The following is a 14,439-nucleotide window of genomic DNA, read 5'->3' on the forward strand; positions in this document are numbered from 1 at the left end:
TGTCCACTCTACTACTAGCTGGAAGGTTGGCTGTTTGAACATAGCAAACAGGCCTTGACATCTAGTGCTGGGAAGTTCACGGCCTTGAAAACATTATAAAGAACTTCCACTCTGCATATGTGGGAGAGCCGTGAGTCAGAACTGACCTGATGGCATCATATAACGATGACAAAGGTTTTCAAAGATTTCCATGTGCATACTGACCCTACTTTCGGCCATTTGTTTTTATTTTTTTGAATGCAATTTTTTTTAAATAAAATTTTATTTTGTTATTTTGATGAACATTTACAGAGGAGTTAGATTTCCTTTCATTCATTGTTGTACATTTTTTTCTCCTCTCTCCGATAATGAACATTGCATTGGAACAGATGAAGGAAAAAACTGTTTGAAAGGAATATATGATTAGATATTATATATATGACAACAAACCAGAATAAAGGCCATTTTTAATATGGTTATATTTGTTTTCTGTTTTAAGTGTAAGAGAATTTTTATATAGCCTGAACACTAAGTTCAGAACATTCATATCAGATATGTAACTTCTAAACCTTTTCTCATTCTGTAAGCTGCCTCTTTACTTTCTTGGTGATAGATCTTAACATACAAAAGCTCTGACGTGCTAAAGATATAAAGTGTAATATATCTGGTTTGTCTTTCGGTGTCATGTCTAAGAAGAAAACTGTTTAAAAAAATAAAAAAACAACAAAATTTCTGAAACTTTACTCTTGTATTTTGCTCTAATAATTTTTGGGGGGTTAAATATTATGGAGCTTTGATGACCTAGTGGCAAGAAGCTGCCCTGCAATCTTGAAGGCACACTGTCCGAGGCTACCAGCTGCTCCATGGGAAATGGATGGGCAATCTCTGAAAACCCCCTCTGTCAACCCACCAGAGGGTCAGCTGTGGGTCAGTTCTGACTACAGTACACAAGAACAGTTCTTACGTTCAGATTTTTTATTCACTTTGAATTCACTTTAGCGTTTTCATTTTTTCTTTCCCTATTGGACGGACTTGGCAATTTTGTTGAAGATAAATTGTCACGTGGCTTTCTTTCTGGAATCTCAGTTCTTTCTTTTTGCTCTATTACCTGTCAGTACTAAATGTTCTTATTACTAGAGCTTTGTAGTTTATTTTGAAATCAGGAAAAAGAAGTCCCATTTTGTTCATTTTCTTTAAGATTGATTGCTTTGGCTGTCTGACGCTTCTTATCATTTTATATTCATTTGAGGACTAGCTTAAAAAAAATCTCCAAAGAAAGTTTATGGAATTCTGATTGGAATTACTTAAATTTGTAGAACTCTTTAGATAGTATTGACATTTTAATAATATTAAGTCTTCCAGTCTAAAAAAAAATGGAAGAATATTCTTCCATTTTCTTTAGGTCTTAACTAACTTTTTAAAGGAATGTTTTATAGTTTTCAGTGGATACTGAAAGTGTTTTAGTTCTGTAGTTAAATTTGTATCTGGTAAATGCATTGCTTCAGATGCTACTGTAAAAGGAATTTTTTTATTTCCTTTTCCAATTATTCATTGCTGGTATATAAAAATACAATAACTTGTGTGTGTTGATCTTGAACTCTGGAATTTTTGTGAATTAATTTTATTAGCTTTAATTTATTCTGGTGACCTAATGGTAAGAATTTGCACTGCAAACATGAAGGAATGCGGTTTGAATTCACCAGAAGCTCCATGTGAGGATGGTAATCTTCTTCCATGAGATTAACTGCCTCTGAAAACCTTCTGGGCGGTCAGCTATGGGTCGGTTCCAACTCAATGGTAAACAACAATTGCTTTCTTGTGGTTCCTTTGAAGTTTTCTGTATGCATCTATTCCTTGCTTATGAACTATCTCATTATTTGACATTTCACATCTGTAACAGCAGTAAAAAAAAAATAAAAAAATATTACCTGATTCTGTTGTGTCTTAATAGCTTATATCTGGTGTAACCTAAGACTACAAAGCTGTACAACAAGAGAAATGCCAACTCTAATGTTTCTGACTGTGTGCCGCCTTCGGTTGGACTGATTCTCAGTGGTTTTGTGGTGATATGATATGCTATTTGGCAGTTAGGCAGGGCTGTATTCATCCGCCAGTGTTTTTCCATGTGATATGACTACCTTCATTTTCACATATCAATTTTTAAATAATGACCTAGTCATTCAATTTAACCATGTCATAAAATAAGTGTTGTATATAAAGGATTATCCCATTTTACCTCTTCCTGACCAATTTAGAAAATTTTAAATGTTCTTTTTGTCTAATCGTTCTATGACTCCCCTTATAATATTAAATAGCAGTGGTTAAAGCGAGTACCTTTGTCTTAGTCTTAAGGATAAAGGTATCAATCTTTCTCTATTGAGTAAGATGTTGTTGATTGCCGTCAAGTCGTGCACAACTCATAGTGCAAAGAAAAGAACTGAAGCCTTTATGTAACTATCATTGTGTCTAAAAGTTCACAGTTTCTGGAGGCATGTAATTTAAGAAGTGGATGCTACTCCTGCTTCCAAAGATGTTAGCTGTGAGTTTTTATAAATTCCCTTTTAACATTAAGGAAACTTAGCTGTGAGTGTTAAAAATTCTCTTTGGAATATTAAGAAAAATTCCTCTTTTTATAGGTTCTTAACGTGCTTTTTTACCATGCAGGTTTGCAAAATGTCCTCAAATAATTTCTTTTTTTGTTTGTTTCTTTTCTTTATTTTTTCCTCAAATAATTTCTTATTGTCAATAGAGACGACCCTTTGATTCTTTTCCTTTATTCTGTTATTCTTATATATTAGATTCATTGATTTTCGAATGCTGAACCAGGGGTCCTGGTGAGTTTGTGGTGAACAGTTGTACTGTCAAGCGAACAATGTTGAACTCTACATTGGAATTTTTTACATAAACGCCACTTTGTTATGTTTAAAAATCTTTCCAAATGCTCTTGAGTTCATTTTGTTGGTATTTTCTGTCTAGGACTTTTACCTATCTATTCATAGGGAAGATTGTCCCACAATGTTCTTCTCTTGCAGTGTCTTTGTCTGCCTTCGCTGTCAGGGTAATTGTGATCTTTAAGTCTCGTGTGTCGGATAGGATGAGGATAGCACAGGAAAAGCTACAGTTCAGATTTACTATTCAGAAGGTCTCCTTGAGTCGTACTCAATTCAACGGTACCTCTAACAACAATAAAATTCTTTCACTCACTCACTGTCTTCAAACCAGAAAAACTGACTCTCCAGGGCTTTCACAAGCTCCAGATCTCACAGAGGAGACTACTCATCTTTCTCCCAAGGAGAACCTAGTAGGTTTGAACTGCCCATCTTTGGATGAGAACTGCAACTCCTTACCCACTAGGCCATCACAGCTCATGAGTTAGGAAGTGCCAAATTATCTTTTCTATTTTGAATCCAATTAACATTTTCAGTATTCAGTATTGGGCTTTCCAGCTCCTCTGTTTGTTTCTATTTTTTCTATGCTGACTTCGTTCTCAGACAAGTATTTGTCTCACAGAGCAGTGAGGGGCGCTTCCCCAGGAGAGTTCTGCATTCCCGGAATCTGTACCTGAAGACAGCTGCCACTTGGGGTAGAAGCAGTTCTCTCTAGCAGTTCAGTTTTATTAAATAGGGAAAGAAATGAAGAGAATGCTGAAACACATGAGTCTCATGACAGATTATTGTAGAAATTATCAAGCATAAGAATCTAAAAAACAAGTAGTAAACTAAAAAAAAAAAAACAAAAAACAAGTAGTAAACTGCCTAAGCAGATAATTTCTAAATGATGCATTAACTCTGAAGGACTAACAAATGTTCAAGAAAAAAGGTCTCATCTCACAAGTAACCTGGAAAAGCAGGTGGTAAAGTTTGAAATGATGGAGGTGTGTCCTGCTTGACATCTGTTTCATGACACCTGACCCTGTGTGTACAACCATGATCCCATAAAGAAAGTTCTTGTTTCTTTAGCCATTTTTTTTTCTATAAGAAAAGCAGCTCTCCTTTTATCATTTTTCCCTCAGGGTTTTAGAGGGAGCATTGGTGGCCCAGTGGTGTAGAGTCACACTGCCAACTCAAAGGCAAGTGGTTTGAATCCACCAGCTACTCCATGGGAGAAGGATGGGCAGTCTCCTATCATGCAGTTTAGAGCTTCTGAAAACCCACTGGAGGGTCAGCTATGAGTTGGTTCCAATTCAATGACTCACAATAACAAAAATACTGGTTTTAGGAAGCTCGGGTATCCTAATCTGTAGGGAATTTCACAGCCAGGCCAAGAGCAAGGGGTTCGATTCTACCAGTTTCTCCATAAGAGAAGAGAAGGACCATCTTATGCACCATTTATGACCTCTGAAAACCAGCTGGAAGGTTAACTTTGAGTAGGTTTCGACCCAAAGGCAATGAGTTTTGAAGGGTGTGTGTGTGTGTGTGTGTGTGCGTGTGTGTGTGTGCACGCGCGCTGGGGCTTATGAGTGGTTTTAAACATCCCAAACCCCAAACTGGGCTATACATACACATGAGGCCAAGGCATTCCTTCAGGAAATGGTACTCGTCCAGCAGGCAGGTGAGCATGGCAGTGAGCACACCATGTAGAGGTACAGCTTCTGCCACTCAGATGTCAGGACAGCAGACACGATGGGCTTGCTGTGCCCTCTCCGTTTCGTTCCCCACCACCCTCTCAGCCTCTGCTGCTCCCCTCACCCAGTCTCCACCGCACCCCCACAAGCACCAACTGTGACCTGGGATCCTGGAAGCAAGCTAGTGTAGGCTTAGAGATGTTTACACACTTTCTGAATCACGTTACATCCTTTCCACAGAACATAAAGTGTATACTCAATGAGGCATCCTATAATACTAGATGGCAAAAGAGGTGAAAGCGGAAAAAGGGAGCGCGGGTGGCCGAGTGTGAAGGATTCGCCCTGTCAACGTGAAGGCCATTTGAACCCAGCAGCTACTCGGTGTAAGAAAGGCAGGCAATGTATGTGCATGTAAACTACAGCCTCTAAAACTCCACTGGAGGACCAGCTGTCTGTCAGTTCCGAGCAACAGAACATAACAACAGCATGGTTCCTTTTTCCCCCTTAAGTGAAAAACAGACATACACAATTGTCAAAAAATAACTCGGAGCACCACTAATGGCGATGCAGTTTAACAGACTGTTTTAAAGATGAGCTCTGGAGAAAAAAATATGGGCAGTATCCTCCCAGGCAATTTACATCCCGAGAAATCCAAGGCAAGGTCAGCTGCGAGTCAGTTCTGACTGAAGAACATATCATTTACGCAGTAAATGAGCACTGCAATTAATCAGAATTCTTAAAATGCTATGTATAGTTAGACTTTTGAGCAAAATTTCTGATTCGCTAACATTTACATCACTTTCTGTAAACAAATACAACCACAAACTCAGTGAGTCTTGGTTACAAGACCTCAGGGGTTTTGAAAACAGGGTATGTCTATTAATCTTGATAACAAGCCATGTTCTTCAGTTTGGAAAATAGGATACATTTATTAATCTTCAAAATAAGATGTGCTTATTAATTTTTATTTTATTCCTCCAGAAAAAAAAAATCGTTTAAGTTAGAGTTAATGAATAATTAAGCTAGCACTTTAGGTTTCAGTGGGCTTGGGAAAATAGCTAAAAGATTTTTTTTTTAATTCATTCCAGTGCATAAACCTTTAACAACATTTAACAAGATGGTGTTTAGTGTCGTGCATAAGAGAATGCTTTATATTTTCATACTGTAAACTTTTAACTTTTTTGACCCAAAAAAGTAAAGTAAGTGGACAAAAGTATTCAACTAAAATTAAAAAAAAAAAACCCAAGAAATTCTAGAGAGAACAAAAAAGAACAAATCCAAGATAAACACTAAAATTAGTAAAGTAATAAGTAGAACAGTGGAAATAATAAATTAATCTCAGAGTTTCCTGGGCTTTGAGAAAATAAGATAATCAAATCTTGGGAAAATCTAGTTAACAAAGAAAACACAAACTTACAGTCCTGAAGTAAGAGTTGTGATAACAATATTAGTGCACAAAAATTTAAAATATTCTTAAATGTAGTGATTTCTGCTATAATGACTTATTTTACAATATAGGTGAAGCTCATGTCATCCCAGGAAATACATAAATTTAAAAAACTATGATGTAAAATATTGACAATCTTAATAGAAAAAAAATAATCAAGTAAGGAAAAAGGCGAAAAGAGTTTGACTAAGATTTTTCTGTGACACAGATGTGTCAAATGTGATAATGGTTACCCATGGGGGACAGTGTTTGGTGGAGATAGCTGATTAAAACAATTTTGGAAGCAGGAGTGGCATCCACTTCTGAAATAGCTTATCTCCCTATGAAAATGGAGAAATGAGGAAACTTAGACAAGTGTTCAGGTCTTTCCTTCATAGGATCCCCCTATGAGTTGTCTACAACTCGACAGATTTTAACAACTGTGTGTGTGTGTGTGTGTGTGTGTGTGTGTACATGTATATGTGGGTGTGTGTGTGTGTGTGTACGTGTGTGTGTGTGAATATACATACAGGGAGTTCTGGTGGCTTAGTGGCAAGAAGCTATGCTGCAGCTGCGATCACAAAGGCACATGGTGTGAGGCCACCAGCTGCTCCAGGAGGATGGCCAATCTCCTCCCGTGTGATTAACCGCCTCTGAAAACCCTCCAGAGGGTCAGCTATGGGTTGGTTCCGATTCTAAGGTACACAAAAACGACTAGATAGATAGATAGATAGATAGATAGATAGATAGATAGATAGATAGATAGACAGACATAGATGATAGATAGATAGATAGATAGATAGATAGATAGATAGATAGATAGATAGATAGATAGATAGATAGATAGATAGATATGAAAAAGTATAGATGGAAATATAGCCTCTAAACTAATAGTAATTGTATATGGTATATGTTGTTGTTAAGTGCAGATGAGTTGTAGATGACTCATAGCGACCCTGTGAATGAAAGACCAGAATGTTTGTATAACTTCCATCCTCTCTCCACGTTCATAGGGTTTCTGGAGGCAAGCTATTTCGGAAGTGGATGCCACTCCTGCTTCCAAGCTTGTTGTAATTGGGGAGCTCCACCCAACACTGTCCACCATGGGTGACCATTCTCGCATTTCACACATCAGTGTCACAGTGTTTACATCACAGCAATAACAAGTTACCTGTACAGCAAATGAATATTTCTAATTGCTATACCACTTGGAAGAATGTTTGACCGAAAACAACTAAAACCAGGCTGAGGGCCGCAGATTAAAATGACCCACCTTTGGCTTAGTAACATCACTTTCTGTCCACTAGGCCAAAACAGCTCTCGTATTGTTGTTGTTAAGTGCCAATAAGTTTATCAATAACTTTCTCTGCATCTTTATATTTTTTGTTAATATTCAAAAACCTTCAAGAGTCACTGAGCGAATGATATATTTTCCTACTTATAGATATTTAATAACTCAAATAATGTCACATTTTCAAGATTTATTGTTCATTTGAGAGATTCTCCAGGGATCACTTAAAATGATCTCCCAGGAATAAGGACTCACCATATAATGTTCTAAAAAGGGAGCTATTAGCCCTATCTATTTTCTAAATGATAATTCTACATGAAGAAAAAGTTGGGTGCATTTTTAAGACTGGCATGCACCAAATGCTATTTAATGCCAGTTACTTATTGTCTTGTATGACATTTTTAATCAGTGTTTGAAACACACCTTGACATTTATGCCACTGTTTCTGAAAGCACGTTTATGAGAACCCTACACCACCATTAGTGTCTCTCTGGAGACTAAGGTGTGCCTGATACAGGCCATGGTCTTTGCAATCGCTTGTTATACATCAGAGAGTTGGACAATGACTAGGGAGGACAGAAGGAGAGTGGATGCTTTTGAGCTGTGGTGCTGGAGAAGAGTACTGAATGTACCATGGACTGCCAGGAAAACAAACAGATTCATCTTGGAGAGGATTAAACCAAGCTACTCCTTGGAGGCAAGGATTCTGGGGCTTCGTCTGACATACTTTGGACATGTTGCCAGGAGGGACGGGTCCTTGGAGAGGGACATCATGCTTGGGAGGGTGGAAGGACAGCACAGGAGGGGAAGACCCTCTATGAGATGGATTGATTCGGTGACTGGGGTAATCGGGATGGGTGTGTCAGAGGCGGTGCGGTAGGCGCAGGACAGAGCAGGGTTTAGGGCTGTTGTGCATAGGGTCGCTATGAGTCGGAAACGACTCGACGGCACATAACAACAACAACACCATTGTTGTCAGCTACAACTCAGAGCAGGCCTGTGAATAAACAGCCCTGAACCGTGACCTGTCCTGAGCCATCCGCAACGTCTCTGCCCATGAACTTACCTTTCACTGTAGTGCATCTTATGATCATTTACTTTATTGCAAAGCTAATTTCAAAGATGTGCTGTTTTGACACAAGAAAATGAAATCTATTTTTAATATAAAATCTGCAAAGTTCTCCATCTTACAATAGGCGATTGGTAAACTAAGAGTACCACAAACACTCATTCAACCTACACAGCTGACTCCCTGCTTTGCCATTTAAATGTGAACTGAATTTTTTTTTCTCCTCTTTCACTGCTGTTTAAGGGTCCACTTTCATGGCATATTGCCTTCAGTGTGTTCAGACTGACCAATTTTATGCCTTTGCTAGTCTTGAATCTCATAGAGGTAGAAAATATTGCAGTGGTTAGAAGATCAGCTATTTGTTCTTCACTTTCTCTTGCTATTTCTAGATAAGACTTTTATTACTATTAAATCTTAAGGTCAGCCTCTTTCTACCATGAAAGATCTTAATGTTCTCCTGGAAACTGGTCCCTGAATGGCTGCTACATTCAATCCACAGCCAGTGTCTTCGAAAGGAGGCTATCCACACCGTAACATTGGAGAATAATGTGCATAGCAGGGAGTAAAGACAGCATACAATGTTTGACCTGCACTTGTTTGTTTCATCTTTCTTCAGGAGTTTTTGTGGCAGTTCTACAAAATGTGGCCTTTTAAACTTTGGCTATTTAAAATTTGAGAGTAGAGGCAAGGGGAAAGATTGGAAAAGTAGTACTTTTTCACTTAGAAGATAAATGGGTAAGCCCTATTTTACCAGCAACATATATTAATGATAAAAAAAAACCCTCAACCTTGTAAACCTATTTTTGTTTTCTACTAAATCAGTTTTTGTGAAGAGTTATGTCACACACAATTTTTTTTCAATTTTTCTTTGTTTCTGGAATAATAATGGTTTAGATTTCTCCAAGCTTGCCTGTTCATACTTCAATGCATTTTAAAATTATTTTAAGCATTAATTTATAATCGCATTAATATTTATGAGATCATTTCTTCGCTATTATTTTTTTTCTAGTTCCTTCTACACATCGCTGTTGCTATGTGCCATAGGGTATGATGACCTTATGAAGAGAGGTCGGAACCCTGTCCCACCCTTGACGTCTCTGACATACATGAGCCCACTGCTTCAGTCACTGTGTCGATCCACATCGTTGAGAGCCTTTTCTTTCTTTTCCTCGCCTTTCTAAGCATAATGTCGCTTTCCAAGGAACAGCCTCTCCTAACAACACACCTAAAACACGTGAGATGAATCGTCACCACGCACGCCTCTAAGAAGCACTCTGGCTCCTTTTTCCCCCAAACTTTACCTATTTGTTCGCTTGGCAGTCTGTGGGATATCCAGTGCTCTTCTGCAACACCATAACTCAAAGGCATCAAGTATTTTTGTCATCCTTATTTATTATCCACCTGTCAGACACATAACTAGTGATAGACTTCCATACACAGTCTTCGTTGTTTTCTTTTTATTATTTTGAAAATAATTTAAAAGTTCTATTAGAGACTTCTCCAAAGAACAACGATGTCAGTCTGAAGACAAAGGTATGCATGATACAGGCCATGGTCTTTGCAATCACTTGCTATGCGTCAGAGAGCTGGACAGTGACTAGGGGTGTTAGAAGGAGAACTGATGCCTTTGATCTGTGGTGCTGGATATAGATACCACGGACTGCTAGGAGAACAAACAAGTTTGTCCTGGAGAGGGTGAAACTAGGCTGCTCCTTGGAGGCAAGGATTTTGAACCTCCAACTCCCAGACTTTGTACACGTGGCCAGGAGAGACCAGTCATTGGAGATAGACATCATGCTTAGAAGAGTGAAAGGACAGTGCAGGAGAGGAGGCCCCTGGATGACATGGATTGACACAGTAGCTGGGGTAACTGAGGTAGGTGTGTCGGGGACAGTGAGACTGGATGAGGATAGAGCAGAGTTCAGAGCTGCTGTACACAGGGTTGCTCTGAGTCGTAGGCACACGGCACAAAACAACATCAGGTACGGTATTGGGAGCGCGTGCCATCCTTGTGGATAGCGGGTGGTGCTACTGGAAAAGGCAAGTCTTCTTGAGCAGTTCTAGTCCACCAGCAGCTACTTGGGAGAAAGATGAGCATTGCCTTCCGTGCTATTTCCAGTCTCCACTAGCCCACCAGAGAGTTACATATGTGCGGTTCTAAACCCTGGACAATGAGTGAGATGACAGACTACATATCGTGGTACTATGACAGTCCTTACACAAATATTAATAAAATTTGACAGTCTCACTTTGTAGGATTTTTATTTGGTTACTTATATTTGATAATGGAATGTAAAGAAGCATTTGACAAAAACAAACAAAACAACAGCTAATCGCATGTACTGCCTAAAGTTGTTGCTTACTGTCAAGTTGGAACCAACCCATAGCTGACCCTCCAGCGGGTTTTCAGAGGCAGTAAACCCCATGGGAGGAGATGGCCTAACCTTTTCCCTAAGAACAGCTGGCAGATTTAAACCATACACCTTTGGAATTGCAGTGAAGCTTTTTTCCACTAGGCCACCAGAGCTCCCTAGACATAAAGAGTTCTCACAATTGATTTTAAAAATAACTATTCTCTTCCAGTTTTCACAACAATGTCTTATGCAATTTGTGTCCTCTTGTGACCAAGCAGGATCTGTATGGATGTTGGGGTGTTCAGGGAAGGAGGGAGAGGGAGAAGGGGGAGCAGAGAGCGGAGCAAGGAAGGATCCCTGGGATAGCCAAGGCCGGTGAGGAGATGCGGGAAGAAGGAATGGGAGAGATGCAACTGGGACGTAAGGAGACGGAGTGTAAGAGTCATACATCAATGGGAGTCAGTTATAGGAAACAAGGTGTGTGAACTACAGGACAAAATTGAAGGTACATGAATAACACTTAATAATACCTTTTATTTGAGGGTGACTATGTTAAGGTGTCTACAAAAACAGGCAAGAAATATAAAATAGTTGTAGTGGAAGTAAACAAAGTCAAATTTATTTTAAAATGTGTTTGGTACAAATTAATGTGAAAAAAGCAATTTTTTTTCTTTGAAATAGTGTTTAATGCATATTTAAAGTTCTTAGCATTTCACAATTCAAACTAGGGATAGTCGATGTAAACATCCTAATTTTTAAAAATTTTTCTGGCAAAATTGGGAAGGAAAAATGTATATTTAAGAGGATATTTTAAAACTCAAATCCATCATTGCCATGTTGATATCAACTCGTAGCAGCCTCGTAGGGAGGGGTTATCTCTGCTGGCCAGCCTCATAGGGAGGGGTTATCTCTGCTGGCATCTTTACAGAAGAAGATTGCAAGGTCTTTCTCCCTTGGTACCGCTGGATGAATTTGAACATCCGACCTTTCCATTAGCACCAGCAGAGCGCTGACCACTGGGCAACCAGCATTCCTTCTGAGCAGAATATAACACCCTCCCCAAACCCACTGCTGTCGTCATTCTGACTGTAGTGACTTCCCTTCCATCAAGTTTCAGAGGCTGTAAATCTTCATGGAGTAACTGTCCATCTTTCTCCCACTTTGAAGTTGGGTGAGTCTCTCAAACTTTCCATTACTAGCCCAGCATTTACCTATGGCACCACCAGGTTCACAAGTATAGAAACAATCTGAGTTTAAAAAACAATCATTTATAATGATATTCATATAAAGGAAAGTCAGTCTCTAGAATTAATCAATAAGCAGCAAATTTGTTTAACATATATCATTTAAACAAGCAGGATTTACAATATGAGAAATGATATTCTAAGCCTTGTGTGGTGAGATATTGACCCCAAATATTATTGTCCTTTGTGGGGGAAAAAATGTCTTACTCTTTATTTGTGCATGAAAGGAGGAAGAAAAGAATGAAGGAAGCAAATATACTCACACACGCAATATACACGAAACAAATGCCCTAAACAAAAAACAGCTTTCTCCTGCCTCATCAACCTTAAATGCATGACACATTAGAAAGGCCTGCAAGAAAAAAGGGACTTATCTACCCATGTCATACTATTGACACTTAATATTTGGAGTTGTCCCATAAATTTAATTATTTTCTTCCTCTTTAGTTTATCTATGGTGCCCAGAAACCATCGACTTCCTGGAATTTTTATTAAGAATTCCACATTCTTGCCATGTTTTTCAGATACTGTGGCCTCTGCCAATAAATTCTAATAAATTTTCACTTCTTTCCTTTCAATAACATCCTAGAGAATATGATTCAGACTCAAATTAATCACCGATCACATTAATGGCTCCTAGGAGTTTACTTCCAATACCCCTTATTATATTAAATCAAACTTGATAGTGTGCTAGATCCTTGCTCAGCTGGGCTTTCATAAAAGCACTGGTATTTAATAAGATTTATACCTGGCTTTCTGTTAATATCTTTGCTTACTGTGTGCTTTATTTTTAAACTAGACATTCTTCGCAAATGGCACTCCTTTAAAATCCATCATCGTCCTTTTAAAAATAATGTCCAGGAAACATTTAACAGTAAACTCTGTTACTTGTTTTATATTATGATCATGTAATTGCAGACAGAAACAATTTCTTTAATTTACAACCAAAATATTAATAATTTTACCTGTTCTTTAGAAAGAGTGTACATTTTTTATATTTTGCCTATTTGAAGATAAAGTATATGCAAAGTATATTAGGAAACTTAAAGTGTTCTATTTGTTCTAAAGCTTTGCAGCAAAGGGGCGGTTCTGGGAAAGCCCTTTGAATCATCCGCTGAAGACATAGCAAGTGTGGCGAGTTACATAGAGACAAAGCTTGTTACGTGCTATCTACGGATGAGGAAACCAGACCTCGCCTTGAATCACGCACACAGGTAATAGAGAATACTCAAACCCAGAGAAAGGGCTCCTGAGAAACGTACATGGTAAAACACAGAGCCACTGCATCTGGGGCTTAAATGCACCAGAGCATCTTGGAGGAAAGCCGGGTGTTCAAAAGTTCTACTCTAATGCACGTGGAATGTCTGTTAGAATTCCCCTGACAGCAACTGATTTGGATATGGTTGGGTTCAGGTTTGGGGTGTTTTGTTGGTTTTTTTTTTTTTTATTTAAGTGAAACGTTACAAAGCATATTGGTTTTTATTCACTTATTCATAGAACTATTATTTTATAGCATTAATTATAATTTATTAATTGCAAAGTTGAACAAATCTTTAGTTTGCTACCTTACCCTTCACTCAGTTTACTTCTTTTTACTCCCTCCCATTACTTCTCACCCTTGTTATCCCTTTACAATTGATTCTGTATGGAGAGCTTTCTTCCTTTTTTTTAATATTAGTGATGTTATACTATTATTGTTCTTTTGTGCTGACATCTCACTCAGCAGAATTTGTTTTACATTTATCCACGTTGTGCAGTATTTTATGAATTCTTGGTCATCTTTTACGACCGTATCATAGTCCATTTCATTAATGTGCCATGGTTTCACTAGTTATTCATATGATATTAATCATATGAAGCATTCATTCATTACATACTAATCATTCACAGATCTTTAAGGTGTTTCCAATTCTTTGTTATTGTCTCTGATTCTGCAATAAACATGGGTGTCTTTTCGTTAGCTTTTGTCACATTTCTTATTTCTTTGGGATATATACCTGATAGTGGAATTTGGGTATTAAATCATATTTCTTTTTACTGTATTTTTTAATAACCACAAGTATATACTGTCCATGCAAGCAGTGCACTCTTTGGATGGGTAAACTTTCATTTCATTTATGTAAAGGAGCAGCAAGGACAACCAAAAGCCTTTATTTGCCACTCAGTTTATGTCATGAGAGACAACGGTGGAGATGACAGAGAGGAGCTCCAAACGTAATGGAAGGAACAGACCCCAACGCAATTGTCCATAAGCAAGTCAAACAGAAAGGCAGTGGACAGCCCAAGAGCGAAGTGCAGAGGGAATGAGATCGGTCAGGGAGGTGGTACTGCAGGGCGAGGAGGATCGCTGAACTGCAGAATAGCGAGGGACTAGGGGAAGGGCGTTCTGACAGAAGCACAAAGATTGAAACTCAGTGACCTGCTCGATGATGGGGTAATGGATTCACAGAGAGTAAGGTGGGCGTGTGGCTGTGCAAAGGTGGGAAGCACTTGAGTGGTGTCTTTACATTTT

At 38.4% G+C, this 14,439-nt stretch overlaps 1 protein-coding gene across 1 annotated transcript in view; it reads left to right on the forward strand.

Moving 5' to 3' along the window:
* Window positions 1-14,439, forward strand: part of SPATA16 (spermatogenesis associated 16) — a 343,510-nt gene that overhangs the window by 73,024 nt on the left and 256,047 nt on the right. The window contains exon 3 of the mRNA XM_006890379.1: window positions 12,996-13,141. Within this exon, the coding sequence (XP_006890441.1) occupies window positions 12,996-13,141 (146 nt within the window). The remainder of the gene's footprint in view (window positions 1-12,995; window positions 13,142-14,439) is intronic.

This window comes from Elephantulus edwardii, unplaced genomic scaffold, assembly GCF_000299155.1.
Source record: "Elephantulus edwardii isolate Elephantulus edwardi_28Jun2011 unplaced genomic scaffold, EleEdw1.0 scaffold00088, whole genome shotgun sequence".
Lineage (NCBI taxonomy): Eukaryota > Metazoa > Chordata > Mammalia > Macroscelidea > Macroscelididae > Elephantulus > Elephantulus edwardii.